This window comes from Solanum lycopersicum, chromosome 4 (assembly GCF_036512215.1).
Source record: "Solanum lycopersicum chromosome 4, SLM_r2.1".
Taxonomy (NCBI): domain Eukaryota; kingdom Viridiplantae; phylum Streptophyta; class Magnoliopsida; order Solanales; family Solanaceae; genus Solanum; species Solanum lycopersicum.
Window position 1 is genome coordinate 44,652,518 of NC_090803.1, and position 16,820 is coordinate 44,669,337.

General features: G+C 31.8%; 1 protein-coding gene across 1 annotated transcript; it reads left to right on the forward strand.

Moving 5' to 3' along the window:
• Positions 1-1,908: 1,908 nt before the first annotated feature.
• Positions 1,909-11,092, forward strand: LOC101252383 (protein RETARDED ROOT GROWTH-LIKE). Its single transcript, XM_004237478.4, has 7 exons — positions 1,909-2,461; positions 2,534-2,645; positions 4,797-4,956; positions 6,082-6,230; positions 6,317-6,468; positions 10,278-10,392; positions 10,636-11,092. The coding sequence occupies exons 1-7, from the start codon at positions 2,064-2,066 to the stop codon at positions 10,771-10,773; spliced, it is 1,224 nt and encodes a 407-aa protein (XP_004237526.1). The 5' UTR covers positions 1,909-2,063; the 3' UTR covers positions 10,774-11,092.
• Positions 11,093-16,820: the final 5,728 nt, after the last annotated feature.

Here is a 16,820-nt window from a genome sequence, read left to right on the forward strand (position 1 = left end):
ACTTTTCTAAATCTACAGTTTAAGCCAACAACATTTCCAGAAACAATTTTAGTTGTTTTCTTTTTTACACTTTTTTTTTTGGACTTGACTAGATTTGTTTCTTTTTTATCCCTTTCCAAAATTATATAACTATTTTTTTTTGTATATTTATAGCGAAATATACATATTTATGTTTATTATGGAGCGTAATTGTGCAAAATAACTTACAAATATGATTTTTATGTTTGCTATATGTGAATGTTACTCATAAAAAAATTCGGTCAATAGGCCTTTTTTTTTTAAAAAAAAAGAGTTTCGAAATCTTTTTTTCTTAATTTTTGAAGGAATGTCATTTTTCTTAAATCTGAGAGAATAAATTAATTTGGAAAATAATAATCCAACTAAATAGGGGTGTGCAAAAACCGAATTGAAAAAAATATTATAGGGTTGTTGTTATTGGGTAACTGGGTTATTGAATTTTTAATGGGTTTATAAAAAAGTTATTGGGTTATTGGTTCGATATTGGGTTTTACTATTGGGTTATTGTGTAAACCAATAACCCAATAAGAAAGTAATAATTTACTATTTTACCCTCCCTAATAATTTAATATATTACTAGACACTATAACTATATCACATTATTAATACTCTATCTACTTCAAACTAGGCCGCTTTACTAGTTTTTATTGTTTACTAAAAACCTAAACTAATGTAAGGTTTCACAATTATGGCTTTTGATTTTAGTTTTAGTTTTAGAGCTTGTTTGGCTCAACTTAAAAGCTGGTTTTTGACTTATTTAGCTGTTTGACAATACTCAAAATAACTTATTTTAAGTTAAAAAAACTTATTTTAAACCAAAAGTTAAAAGCTGGGCTAGGGGTGCTTTTTTTCCAGCTTATAAGTTGTTTTAAGTTGACCACAGTTTTACCTTTTTGCCCTTAATATTTTTATACAATCTCCAAGTTACCCACATAACCCTAACATCTCTTTCTCTATTTTTCTCTTTTCACGTGAGGATGATAGACAATTACTATTACTAATGAATGAAAATAAAATAAATCTTAAATCTTTCAAGTGATCTATTCAAATTATATATTAATAAAATGTAAAATAAGTTGCACATATAACTTAAATAAAAATTTATATTTCTCTTATAAATAATTTGTGATAATAAAGAAATATGTGAATGATAGACAATTATTATTACCTATGGATGAAACTAAAATAAAATCTTAAATCGTTCTTTAATCTATTCAAATTATATATCTTTAAAATTTATAATAAGTTTATATTTCTCTTATAAATAATTTGTGATGAGAAAGAAATATGTGAATGATAACAAAATATAATTATTTATGGCTGTAAAATATTAATTAATTAACTTTTACTATGTTGACAGCTTTTAAGGGTATTTCAGACATTTTGATTTAAAAAGCTGTTTATCAGCACTTATTTGACAAACACATCAACAATTTTTTTAACTTCAGCACTTTTATCCAAACGCATAACTGCTTATTTTAAAAATAAGTTTCAGCACTTTCAAAAGTACTTTTTTAAAGCTGATTTTATTGTAGCATTTGCAAGTTTGTAAAGGTCCGTACTATATTTTGGCGGTGACATGTAATTATAAGCTTCGTACTATATTTAGCTACGTATGAAGTCATATAATATTTTACGGATATTTTTTTATTGAATAAATCGAAAACCGAACCGATAACTATCAAAACCGATAAATAATATCTTATTAGTTTGTTATCGGATTAGCTTATTTAAAAATCAAAAACCAATAAATCAAACGAATAATACATAAAACCAAATCGAACCGACCGATACACACGCCTATAACTAAATATGAAAAAATTAAAAAAAATTTCCTATCTTACCAAACACACCACAAATCTAAAAAGGAAAGTTACAACTTAACTAGAAGAAAAAGCCATTTGTGGGGAAAAAAGAAGAAAACTACTATAACACCCAACCTGCCCATTCATTTAGAAAATGCGGCTGAAAACCTTGAGGACAGTGTGGAGAGTGGAGACCCATAAACCACTTCATTGCTTCTCTTTCTTCTCCAAGCTGCGCCTATGAAGTCTGTTACTTCCATTCCTTCTCTCAACAAAGCTTTTCAAACTCTCTTCACTCACTCCACAACAAACCCTTCTCTTCTCCACACTCTCTCTCGAAACCTACAAAATTCTCATCGTCCGATTACTCTAACTTTTTCCCTCATTCTCCGACGACAATCGCATTCTTTGAACCACAGTTTTATTTCCTCTAGTAAGAAGCCTAGTTACGGTGTGGCTAAATGTCTCTCTTCAATATCGTCTTCACCGCACACGGTCGATTGGAACGACGCCGTTTCGTGCTCGGAGATCGCAGAAGCTGAGAAATTGTGTTTGGAGAGGGAAGAAGATGATGATGATGCTAGTGCTACAGCTGTTAAGCCGTATATTCCTGTTAGGGCATTCTTTTTCTCCACTAGGTTTGTCTTTATCTGTTTCTTTCATTTCGTTTTTGTTCAAAATAGGAAAATATTGATTGGAAGTTTTTGCAGTGTGGATTTGAGGAGCTTAGTGGAACAGAACAAGCAGAATTTTGTTCCACCTTCCTCTCGAATGACAAATTATGTTGTTTTAAGATTTGGGGATACTAAGAAGGCTGCCAGTGTGAGTGTGTCTTTTGTCTATCTTCTGCGCTTTTATTTGTATAATTTTGCTTACGATTACATCCAGTGTATTTGCACAAGTAGTTTGGACATACATGATTATGAAGGTTACTTTGATGTTTTGGACCTTGTTTGGTTGATTTTATGGAAATGTATTCTGTTAGAAGAGTAATGGAAGAAAAGGTTGAGAGAATGTTTGTTACTCTTTATACTTACACTCTGTGGTGTTTATATTTGCATTTCTTCGTTCGCTATGTGTCTACTCACTTTTCTATCCAAGTCCAATTTGTTTTCACCCTCTACCTGTCACTCCTCTTCAGGTTGGTGAATAAAAATTATAGGGACCGAGTTTGTTATATATATGGCTAGTTCGGGTGCCGATAGAGCGATTTTGTGAATAATTCTACAGGCTGACCATTTGAAATTGCAATCTTCTAGACTATGTCTCCCTAAGCTATCTTTTCCCTTGCAAATTCACAGTCAATTATGTGTTTGATTCTCTTATAAAGCATTGGATTTGATACAATATGAAGTGATTGATAAATATTACAGTCAACCTCAAGTAATATCTTACTTATCCAAATTTTCGTTGAGTAGTTGCTTGCTCTTTATACATTTTCCACCATTATAGTTTGATTTTCTGAGTTTGCACTGCACAATAATATGCAATCACATATGTTTCCTCCTTTTCCATGACACTAAATTATCTCCAACTAAGATATAGAGTATCCAGGAATAGATCCTTATCACAGTGTGGTCCTGCTCATTCTACATTAATGTACTCAACACTCTTCTCTCCTCAGCCATTGTAGCGTTATCCTTTTGCTGAAGCAGATATATATATATATCAAAAGTTACTATAACTACATCTTGATGAGCATACGAGAATCTAGAAGTAGCTTGTGATACTCACTGAAAGATAATATCAAGTTGAGTCATGGGGAGGTAGTTTGGCTCATCAAACACTCTTGTATCTTCCAGGATAAAGTGGGGTTTTTCAGATGTGGTTGAAATTTTTGTCCTGAAAATTTGGAAACAATAAACACTTACCAATTTTTTAAGTGAAGATCATTAGTATTTTATTTTTTACAAAAAAGAAGAAGAGGGTAACCAGTACAGAGGTGTTTGATGCAATTGCCTACAAAGTTGCTGATAGATTGTGGCATTCTTTCACTTTTTATCTTTAAAGTTGTAGGAACTTGAATTGTGATTTTGTAATGCATGAAGCTATAGATTTTTATGGACCATAACATGTATGGATCTGTTACATGTAGCATGATAAGCACTCAAAATGATAAAGCGTCAGCAAGATGAAATATATAAATTACCCTTCTCTGTTCTTCTTGTGCTAGACTTGTTTGCTATTTTAACTGGGAGTATGATGTCCTCTTTATCTACTTGACAATAGTGATTGGAGCATCTTCAATGTTCTCAGCTTCAAATTCATGCTCTCCCAAAAGAGGCATGGACTGGTGATATGTTCTTGAAGTATAAATGTTGAAGATTGCATATTTACAGAGGAGCACTTATATGTCTAACTGCCACAGTGCAAACCATGGCTTTACTTGCCATTGTGCGTATGATGTGAATGTTCTTCTTTGGTTTGTAGTTGAGATCATTTTGTATTTGACATGATTGACCACATCTGTCTCATTGGAAATTTTTGTAATATCTAGGAGTTTTTAACAATATGGTTGAAAGAGTTGCATGTCAATATAGGAAGTGAATGATGGATTTTAGTAGTTTTAGATAACTCCTGATTTGTATTAAGAGACTAATTTGTTAGTATTGCGATGAAATAGATCTTATTACAATAGAATGGATATAGTAGATATACATAACCACCCCAGCCAGTTTGCAATCAAGGTGCGGTTGATTGATTGATGTTTGTTCTGTTTGAAGGCATTGGGCTAAAATTTTTTTTGCCTGACATTTTCCTTTCCTTTTCCGTGTTATACTTTTTTCCCCAAGCTTGCTCCTGTGCAGATTTGTTTTTGAAGATTTCTGTTTTCCTTTTAGTGCAGAAGTTTTTGGATTGAGATGGTCTTGTTTTTGTTTGTCCTTGCTAAATAAGCATATAATAAATTCCAATATTACTTGTTAGTGTTATTGTATTTTTTCCTAATATAATTCTTATGTGTTATGCTTTCAGGCATTAGGTGCCAACTTAAGTGGCAGTGACTGCTGTTACATGGTAGTTTTTCAATATGGCTCGATTGTCTTGTTTAATGTTTCCGATCACGAGGTTGATGGATACCTGAAGATTGTCGAGAGACATGCTTCAGGGTTATTGCCGGAGATGAGAAAGGATGGTGAGTTTATGTGAGAATGATTCAAGCTACAAAATGCTTTATGATGCGTTTTAAATTTGTTATATTGTTTGTTCATTTTTCTTGTTCTTTTGGACAAATGTTTATTATTCTTGTTCTTTCTTTTACTTCTGACACCATCACTAATGGAACTACATATTTTTGAGGTAGTAAATGTTTTATGATAAGGTTGCATGTTGATATTAGGAATTTGGATTTGAGTTGGTTTTGGTTAAAAACAAGAAACAGAAGTGACCTGGATCTTCAGTTCTGCTGCCAATTCTAACGTTTGCTTTCTCCTCAAAGGATTGACCGAGTAGAACTTTCTGGGAAAAAAGCAAAGAGAAAGACATTTCTACTTTCCCGGGGAGGGGTGGATGTGATTAGGAATTTAACAGTCAAATCAGCCCCCTTTTATTTTTTTTGGGAGAGATCCAAATGACAATTTTCATTCATATGCTAAAGTTTTTTTTTTTTTTTTGGCATCAATAGTGACTTTATTTTCAATTTCATACCTCCATTTTTTTCTTCTTCTAACATGCTGATTCAGGCCTGTTGTAAATAGAACAGACAAAAATTATGGAATTTCATGGAAGAATCTCTTCACTTCCTAAAACTCAGTTTCCCATTAATTGATGACCTCTCTGGGAAGTGTCACAAACTGAATGTCACTCCTATTAGGACTTGGAGTGCATTTTAATTGTTTTCCTTTATACTAATCAACTGAAGTGTGTGTCATACTGAGGTTGCATGTTAGTTCTTGATCTAGCAAATTTTGCCTACTTTAAATAATTTTTTGTTATTAAGTACATTGGACAATTGTGTATCTAAATGATCATTCCCCGGGTTAACTCTCCTGGGTGGTTTGCGAGCTATTGCATAGAGAGGGGGTTTCACCCTATGGCGCACCCAAAGGGTAGAGGCTGCGGATTTCCCTTGTCATAAAAAAAATGTAACTGATCATTCCCTTATTTGTGTAGATTTGTGTTCTTAGTCTTTTTTGGAATCTAATATTTAAGTCATCTCATGTGTTTCTTTACCAACTTTGAGTGAGATTCAATTCTCTCATCTCTTTTAAGAACAAAAGTTTTCTGGACACTCACTGATGTCTATTTTGTGGAACTTTAGAATATGAGGTAAGAGAGAAGCCAACTTTGAGCACATGGATGCAAGGTGGATTGGACTACATAATGTTGCAATATATGAATATAGATGGTATCCGAACCATTGGCAGTGTTCTTGGTCAAAGTATTGCTCTTGATTATTATGTTCGCCAAGTAGGTGTCTTCCAACTTATATGTGATCAGCCTTAGAAGGTTCTTAGTTGTAGTAACTTTCTGACTGGTATCCTCTGCCATTCCAGGTTGATGGAATGGTTGCGGAGTTTACGGACATCAATCGTGGAATGGAAAAGACTGGAACTTTCACAATGGAGAGAAAAAAGCTTTTCCAACTGGTTGGCAAGGCAAATTCTAATCTTGCTGATGTGATTCTTAAGCTTGGACTTTTTGAGAGGTATATTTGCATCTATTTAGCTATGTCATGAATTTCTTTATTTCTTCTTCCTTTTTCTGTTTCCCTATTATATCAATATTGTGATTTGGAAGAGTATGGTATAGAAATTAACTTTTTCCTATCTGGAAACTAGGGAACTTTTGTAAAGTGGAAGTGGCCTGGAAATGTGCTTTGTTTTATTATAATACTTATTATTATTTCAATCCAAGAACTGGGGGCCGTTTTTATGAGAAACAGAGGTTAATTGTTGACCCCAATTAGTCATTCATGTTCTGGAAAAAGTTCGTCACTTTTTCGTGTCTGCTCTTTCAATCTTTCTTCTTTTATAGTTGAATTCATATTTTGAAACAGGTAAGGTTGTATTATTCAGTATTAAGTATTAAGGGCATGCTGGCCACCTCCAAAATGGAATATTATCAATTACAAGTCTCCTATTTGGTCTACTATCTGATCTATATCAACTGTACACAATTGTTTACACCAAAAAAGTAAGGATTCAATGCAATTCATTTCACTTTATGAATGAAATTGGGCCTATTTTTCAAAAAATATACCACTTCTTTACAGCCATACTGACCACCATATGCATGATGGGACTAATCTTCACCATTTCTTCCGACTCTTACTACCTCCCCTCCTAATCCAACTACTTGATAGATCTGATGTGTGCTCTGGCATGGTCCAGATGTAACTTGTTATGTTGAAGAAGAGATTCCACAACTGAGTAACTGAAGCCGCAACATAGGAAGAGATGCTTGTTTGTCTCTCCTGTAGTGTTACACACAAAGCACCTAGGAACTGTCTCCCTTTCTTCTACAGAACTTCTTGAGTTAGACATGCCCTCTTAATCACTGGTCAAGTAAAGCACTTTACCTTGGTGGGGATGGTACTTTTCCAGAAATAGTTCCAATGGTAGAGAGTACAACCCCCCCCCCTCCCCCTCCCCCCCAGTCTGCCTCTATTGTGACAATGTTGCTTCCTCCTAGATTTCCAAGTAATGAGGCCACTCCGTCAATCTCTCAATCATTTAGTGTTCGTCTGAACTAGATGTTGTAATCCTGTACTGACCAGCACTCACTCACTCTGGCCTCAGTGTTACCACATATCTGAAAAACATCTGGACATTTCTCTTTGAGTGGTGATTGATCAATCCATCCATCGTGTCAAAATTTTGTCTTGTTTCTATTGCCTATCTTAAAGCTAAGATTGGCTTCTCCATCAGTAGCCTCTGATTGTTCTCCAAACTCCCATACCATAAGGATCAGATGCCCTCATTCTGCAATCTGAGATTTCTGACCCCCAATCCTCCTCTTCCTTTATTCAGCATTACCGTTTTCCAGTTAACCAGGCAGTAACCCTTCCCTTCTTTGTTTCCATGCCAAAGAAAATCTCTTCTAAACTATTAAGTTTCTTCACAACTTGATGGAATTGGGAATAGGGACATCACATAAGTGGGTAATTCATCTAGGACAGAATTGATAAGGATCAGTCTACCACTTAAGGACAAGTACTGAGCCAATTGATTTGGATCAGTCTACCACCTAAGGACAAGTACTGAGCCTTCCATTTGGAGAATTTCTGTTCTGTTCTTTCCAAGACGCTCTCCCAAATCTCTTAAGGCATATGTTTGCTTCCCAGGGTCAATCTGAATAAGTTGTGGGTAAATGCTCTCTTTTGCATCCCAGGATGCTGGCCATATCTTGAGTCTGGTGAGCCTCATTCACTGAGATTAAACTGCTCTTCCCCCAGTTAACAGTTAACTTTCAACCCTGCTACAGCTTCAAACAAGACAAGGATCACTCTAATATAGCTTATTAAATTCAGCCCCCAGTTAACATTTAACTTTCAACCATGCTACAGCTTCAAACAAGACAAGGATCACTCTAATATAGCTTATCAATTCAGCCACTGGTTTACAAAAAATGATGGTGTCATCTACATACAACAGATAACCAACTTCCATCTCTCTCCCTACACTGTCCCCAACTTTGGACCCTCTGATCCATGTTTTTTGAGCTGCTATTCTCATCATGCTATCAAGACTGCCATTGACAGAATGAAGAGGAAAGGAGAGATAGGATCACCCTGTCTCAAACAAACCCCTTTTGATGCTAAAAAACCCAATAAGTTCTTCATTCACAAGCACAGAGAACCTGACTATTTTAATGCAGTATTTTATCCACTTCACCCATCTGTCTCCAGACCCCATTTTCCTGAGAATATTCAGTAAGAAAGCCCCAATTCACATGGTCATAAGCTTTTTGAATATCCAATTTACACATTATGCCTGGGACCCCACTCTTCAATCTTGAGTCGATGCATTCACTGGCTAGGATGCTGCATCCATTATTTGTCTATATTTAATGAATGCCATCTGGTGTTTGTTGGCCGATCTATCTATACTTTCTTTAGCCTCTGTGCCAATCATCTTGTGTTACACCCCCAACTAGGGTAATAGGTTTGAAGTTTTTTAGCTCCGAGGCTCCTTTGAGGTCAGAGCAATGAATGTTGCATTGAAGCTTTTCTCAAAGACCTGATTTAAATGAAAGTGTTGGATGATGGTTTGGTAGTATCTTCCTTCAGTAGATTCCAGAAATTCTAGAAAAACACCATTGGGAAGCTGTCTGATCCAGGTGATTTCTCCATAGCACATATATTCAAACACTCTAGTATCTCTTCCTCCTCAAAGGCTCTCTGCAGCCAGATCTGTTCCTCATCAGTACTTCTTGAAGACTCATGGAGTCTAAAATTAGGTCTCCAATTTTCAGACAGAGATCTTTGTAGTAGTTTTCTTTCTAAAAAAAAAGACCTTTGTAGTAGTTTTGCACAGCCTCCTTGATACTATCTAGATACTGGATAGTAGTACCATCCACTTCTAATTGCTCCATGCAGTTGAATCTCTTGTGAGAAGTTGCAGTTCTGTGGAAAAACTGTGTTTATATCCCCATGCTTTGACCATTGGACTTTAGACCTCTGCTTCCAGTCAATTTCTTCCTTTTTTGCTACCTCTTCAAAATCTATGGTCAAATTGGCTTTTGCAACAATTCATCATCTGTGAGAGGCCTCTCTTCTCGAATAGTTTCCCAATTTGATTTTATAGTTGAATCCTTTTGAATATGGTTATATCATGAATTTCAGAGCAACTTTTCAATATTGATTTTAAGTGAAGAATTGACCTTTCTTACAACTATTAACTTTCCCAATTTTAGTTGATCCAGTTTGATTGCTGCAGAGAAGAAAGATCATAGTATCAAGTATAAATATTTTAAAAACTAGTATATATATATATACACATATATATACATAGGTAAATAAGCATGCCTAGTCTTAGTAATTCATTTTAGAATACCCTTAGCAGCCAAGGGCATGGAGTATTACTGGACTATAAAGGGGGTGCAAACTAGACTAGGGGTGTAAGTCCAAGCAGTGGCAAAAAAATAGGTGATTTCTTCATGTATGCCTAAGCCTTGGTGGATTGAGTAAAGCCAGTTGGTTTTTGAAGTCTTGGTAGATGGAGTTATCTGGTATTTGATATTTTGGTAGATAGAGTTATCCGGTATTTGATGTCTTAGTGGTATGTTGCAGATACATATTACATAAATGAGGTATGCGCAAGGTGACCCTCGTACCATTATTATTATTATTATTTTTAAACATGTCTTTCTTGGAATTATTGATAATTTCTGTTTGACGTTGCGTGAATTCATTGCAAGGCAACACCTGGTTTTACATGTACAGTAGTTTTCTTGGTAGGGAACACTTTGTTTGCTCTGTATTTGGTATCATATGGAAGTTTCTTTTGTTTTCAGATCGGATATTGCATGGAAGGATGCGAAATATGCTCAAATTTGGGAATATCTCAGAGATGAATTTGAGTTGACTCAAAGATTTGCAAGCCTAGACTTTAAGCTGAAATTTGTTGAGGTATGGTATTCCATTCTTAATCAAAATCACTGAAGCTTCAACTTCCAAAAATTGGTTGAATTACATGAATTCTCTATAGTCAATTCGCATTCGGTTCTAAATTATTCTTTTTACTGATTTACCTTAAACCAAGACTAGAGGTTCTTTAAATGTCAATTTTTTTCCCTTGCCCTGACATGTTCCATGTTTGCAGCTCAACTGTTGAGTAAATGCAGTAGTTAACAATTTGATATTTGTGTGCAGCACAATATACGATTCCTTCAAGAAATTCTTCAAAATAGGAAGTCAGATTTCCTCGAATGGCTTATTATTATACTGATTGGTGCAGAGATCCTCATCTCGGTTTATGACATTGCCCATAAGTCATCAATCACTCTGTAGGTATAATAGAAACTTGATATATGGCATCGTACTCTAATTATGGCGTGGAGTTTGTTGTACATAGGAAATCCTCAGACAATATATCTATCTATTTATATGCTATACGACACTTGTAAATGCATTTATCACTTTACACTAGGGGAAGCATACATCATTTAAGCTTGGTGCCTAGGAAATTGCATATTTAGTCAACTTTCTACTGTAATTTTTTTTTTAAAAATTGACTTCTTGCTCATTTTTGTTTTGACAATTTGACGTTTTCCAAGTGTGAATTCTTGGGGCCCGTTCGGCCTGCCATATGAAGTCATAATTTTGATTTCTTGCTCTCTCTCTTTTAAAAATAAATTAAAAACACTGTTGTACGGAACCACGAAGTACAACAGGAATGCACCCATTTTCAATTAAGCGAGGATCTGTTCGTTTTACTTGTAATAGAATTTTCTTTGAGGTTATAGTAGCAATGGGCAAAATAGAAGTTTAGAAGTCTAAATTATTATGGCCTAAGTCATATACAAGCCTTTAAAGTTGTCCGCATATTTCATTTAGACACCTTAACTTAGGGCAGTACTTATTGAACACTTTAATCTTAACAAATTTATATCTATTAAACACAAAATGAAAATTTATGGAAAGACATAAGTGCGCGTGTCTCAAACACAAATACATAGCAGATAGACCAATAAAATGATGACACGTGGCAATTAGATAAAAAAATTAAAGAAAAACATAAATTATTTTATCAACCCCCATTCATGTTCTTCTTCGTCAAAATTTCCTGCCATTTAAAGCTTTTCGCCCATTTTGAATTTTCTTTGATTACTTACTACCATAATTATCTAAAGAAAATAACGACTTGAATTTTCTTTAATCACTTGCTACTATAATTATCTTAAAAAACAACAACTTTTGATTAAAAGAATAATTAATTAATATTATTTTTATAAAAAAAAATGAAGCTTTGCTACAACATTTGAGTTTTAGATCTATTAACTTTTAATAAATTAAGGTAAAAGCAAAAGAAAAATAAAAAAGAATTAGAGAGTACTTAGATGATGAATGCTGTGAAGAAGTGAAGAAGAAGACACGTTTTTTCATTTTTTTTATTTAATTTTAAAAAATTAAGTATATAAGTTGGAAAACAAAATGAAAAAAAGAAAAAAAAAAAAATTTTAATAGCTATACGCGCTCAAGGAGAGTGGAACACACTCTTTTTGCCATGTCATCATTTTGTATCTAATAGGAATGATTCATGAATAAATAAAGTGTTCAATAGGTACAAGCCTTAGTTGAAGTGTCTACGTGAAATATGTGGACAACTTTAGATGGCCGTGTATGACTTAAGCCAATTATTATCTATTTTATATTTTTTTAGGATTTATCGTTTCATTTTAATTTTTTTTTGAATTGAAATTTAATTTGGCTTATAAAAATTAAATAATAAGGGAAAATTTCATATATGGCAAATTTATTTGATTAAATAACATTATATGGGTATAGTTTACCTAATTACATTCTATGGGTATAGTTTAGTTATATCTTTAATTTTGTATATAAGGTTTCTTTTATTTTTTATTTATACGATTTTATTTTAAAAAGTGATTTGTAACTGAAGCGTTAAATATGCTAACAATAAATATAGATAATGTCATAATTTAAGGTAAACGTCCTTTTTTTAAGGTAAACATTCAAATTCAATTTTTTTCTTCAAAAAAATAAGAATTATACAACAATTGAAACAAAAGATAAGCTTATTTTTGTTGTTTATGAAACATCAGTTCATCAATTTTTTTTTATTTTTTTCTTTGTAATCGAATTCAGGTAAGTGTTCATTGGATGAAAATTTATGTTTATTATTGCAATAATTATACAATGTTCTATTGGATTTACAAATTTTGATTTATGTGCGTTCGTTATTGTGGTGTCATAATTTATTTATTTTTTTGAAAAGTTGGTTTCAAAATATGATTATTTTAAGCAGAAATTTCGTACTATACAATTATATACTTTTTGTTGATGTAGTATTTGTATATTATAAAGAAGATCAGTGTAAGCGAATACATGTAATCGTTGGTGATAATTATATATAGCCATAAAGTAAGTGTTTTGCTTTTGATACAATTATATACTTTTTTTTGATGTAGTATTTGTATATTAAAAAGAATATCATTGTAAAATCAATTCAGTAATTTGATTGTATAATATATACAAAAACAATCAATTTTAAAAGAAGTCATGTACAAATTAATTTTTGTATATGTCTACAAACTTACCTTTTTTGTATATTAATATGTGTACATTAACATAGTAATTAAACATGACAATATATACAACTGTCTAATGACTTTGTATATACTCCAATAATATATAAACTTAATATATACTTACTTCAATAATTTGTATATAACTACTAAAATATACAAATTATAATTTTTGTATATGTATATAAACTTAATATATACTAACTTCAATAATTTGTATATAACTAATAAAATATACAAATTATAATCATATATGAAATTTTTTCATCTGTATAACTAAGTCCAATTACTTTGTGTATATATATACAAAAATAAAAATAATAATGAGCCTTTGATATACAATCTGCTACTACCACTATTAAGACTTATTATATTATTCATTATACATAACTTAAAGTATGTATAAAGTAATCACGTGAATACAAAATTTACTTAAATAATATTTTTTTATATATTGACATCTAAGTAACAAAAAAAAATTGTATCTAAATTTGTGTTTTAAACCACTACCTCATGATTTGTACAATTTTAATGCCTCTAGTTTTAGCATTGTTAAAAACTTCTTGAACTGCCGTAGGATCATATTTTTTCTTTGATCTCAATTCTTCCATTGTTTGTTCATGTTGAACTTGTTTTGATTTTACCATAGACCCTACATCAACTCCAAAATCTTGAGTTAAACCCATTGAAAACGATGGTAAATTGTCAACAAAATAGACATGCAATGGAATACCTCTGGTAATCCTCATAGATGAAGATGATTCATTCATTCTGTGACTAATTTGAGATCTAATAAGAACAAACAATCGATTATTTCATAAAAAAATATGAAAAAACATAAGAAACACAATACATATACAATTGTTGAATAAGGAAAAAAAGAGAAGGAAAACGACTAAAATTTAGGAGTACCTATGAAAAATTGAATTCAACTTCGGGAGGGAGTAATTGAATTCTGGACAATTTGAAACTCAAATCGGATAAAGGAATTAATTGTAGGAGAAAAAGGTGGAATATGAATAGGAGAAATAATATTGTTTTGTGTAAAATTATATATAAAATTAAAAAAAAAGGTTTTTATATTATTAGTTATATAATAGGTGGTGGACCCCATTAATTATAGCAAAAAAGAAAAACTATAATTATCGAAAGTAAATAAATTAAACTATACTCCTATTATATAATTACTTAGAAATGTTTGCCATTCCATATAATTTTCCCAAATAATAATATGTTAAAATTAATGATTTGGAGTGGATAAAATTGGACGGATCATGAACAACTCAATTTTTAGTTTAACTCATTCTGCCTAAAGTAAATTTGGGCCTCCATGACTCGATCCAATGTTTACTTCAACTCATTTTAATATTTCCAAGTAATCCAATGTTTACTTCAATTCATTTTAATATTTCCAAGTAAGTGGAGAAGAAACAATAATTTGGAATGATATATATGCAATTTATTTTTCTTTATTTAAAAAAAAAAGCATTTCCTTATTAAAAGAAATGGCCATTCGGCTATTTCCATTACCAAAATTTAAAATAGCTAAAATTAGTGAAAACTACTTAATCTTCCTTCCCAGTTCGCCATTAATGGCTTCAAATGACCTCTATTTCTTTTTCCTTGATCCTCCTTTTCTTATCTTAGTTTTTTTCCCCGTATAGTCTTCTTTTTCCTTTTTTTCATTGTTTCTTTTCTTCAATATATGACGTACCACAAACATGAATCGTTTTGAGCAAATTATATATTAAAAGACTCAAAACATTGAGAGAATTTCATAATCTAAACTTTTTGACTAATTAGAGGTTATTTTGAGTTGATCGAGATTGTAAAGTCAATTTGTCCTTTTTATAGTTAATGTTTGCTTCATGTATAGTCTATCATAATGTATAGTCTAGGTATACCTCATGCATAGATATGATATATTGTATATTTAATGTATATTTTCTATGACTTTTGACAAGCTTAATGACTTAACTTTTGCCTATTTTTAGTGTAAATAAAAAATAACGTAAAGTAATTACTGTATTATACATCTTTCAAATTATCCCTTTTTAATATATATTTGTTTTTTTTACATTTTCAAACATTTTGATCAACCAAACATAAGAAAATTGAAATATATTTTTTATAGGCTTAAGTCATATGCTGCCCCTTAAAGTTGTTCGCATGTTTCAATTGGACACCTTGAGTTAGACTTGTACCTATTGAACTTGAACCTTAAGAAATATATACCTATTTAACATAAAATGACAATCAGTTAAAACATTAAGATGCGTGTATTTCAAACGCTGGCACACAATAAATATACCAATAAAATGATGACACGTGGCATTAAAATTCAACTTTTTAAAAATATTATTTAAATAATCCAAAATGTTTTTTTGAGAAAATAATTCTTTTCTTTTGAATAATCCCCTAATCTGCGTCTTTTTCTTCAAAAACCATATCCGCTCTTCCATCGATCAACGCCGACGCCGGTCCCGACAACCCAGTAAACCATCATCCCATCTCTTCCTTCTTCTCCTTTGATCAACTCACATCTTTTTTTCCTCCATCAAATCTTACTCCTTTCATCAACGTCGGTAATACACCATCCACCCAAGCTAAATACCTATTCTTTTTCATTTTAATATCATCAAAACCTTCAATTCATTGCATTTATCTTTTTTCTATTTGTAATTATTTATTGCAATTATCATAGATAATAACAAATTTTTATTAATCCATATTTATTTCGCCGGAATAAATGAAGTTTTGTCGAAATATTAAATATGCAGATCTACATTAAAAAATAAAAAAAGAGGAAAAAGCAGAAGAAGAATTGGAGACGGTAAAAGAAACAGATAGGTGAAGAGGGTGGGGTGTGCTGTGTATGTGTAAAAAAAATTATGAAAATGGTAGATGAAAATGGCAGAGGAAGCGGGGAAGAAGACTTCATTTTCAAAAGAAATTATTTTTTTACTTTTTTACTAGTTTTTGTATATAAGTTAATAAAAAAAAGAAAAAAAATTATTATTTTCAATAGTTTTACGTGCCCAAAGAGAGTGTGATATACATTTTTTGACATGTCAGCATTTTGTGTCTAATAGAAATGGCTTTTGAACAAATAAAGTATTCAATAGGAACAAAGATAAGTTGAGGTGTTCAAATGAAATATGCGGACAACTTCAAGGGGCTGCATATGACTTAAGCTTTCTTCATATAATGTGTTCCTCTACCAAATAGATGAAATTAATTTTTTGCCCAAAAAAGTAACATTAAATTGACCGATCATTTTTTCTTTGAGAAATTAACTTTTTGCCGAAGAGTAAAACTTACATAAATTCCACAGTTTTAACATGAAACTACAATCTACCCTTCTTTAGTTTGTAATTACATTAATCTCTTAAAAAGTAACACAAATAGGATACATAAATGTGGCTCTGATACATTAAATAGTATCTCAGATACATTATAACATCAATCTGATACATAATATGTAGCTCGGATACATTAAGAACTAGATCGGATGCATAATATGTAGCTCAGATAGATTAAAAACTAGCTCAGATTCATTATAAAGTAAATAGGATACATAATATGTAGCTCGGATATATTAAAAAAAAGGAATTTTAGTGGTTTTTAGAAATTGAAGGGGATATTGTAAATAAGGGAAGCATAAGACGTGTGTTTTTTTTATTGACTTTTCCAAATTAAATTGATCGATCCTTCATCTTTGAGAATTTAACTTTTTCAAAAGAAGTATAAACCTACTTGTACACAGAATGAAAAACGCTATATTGCGTA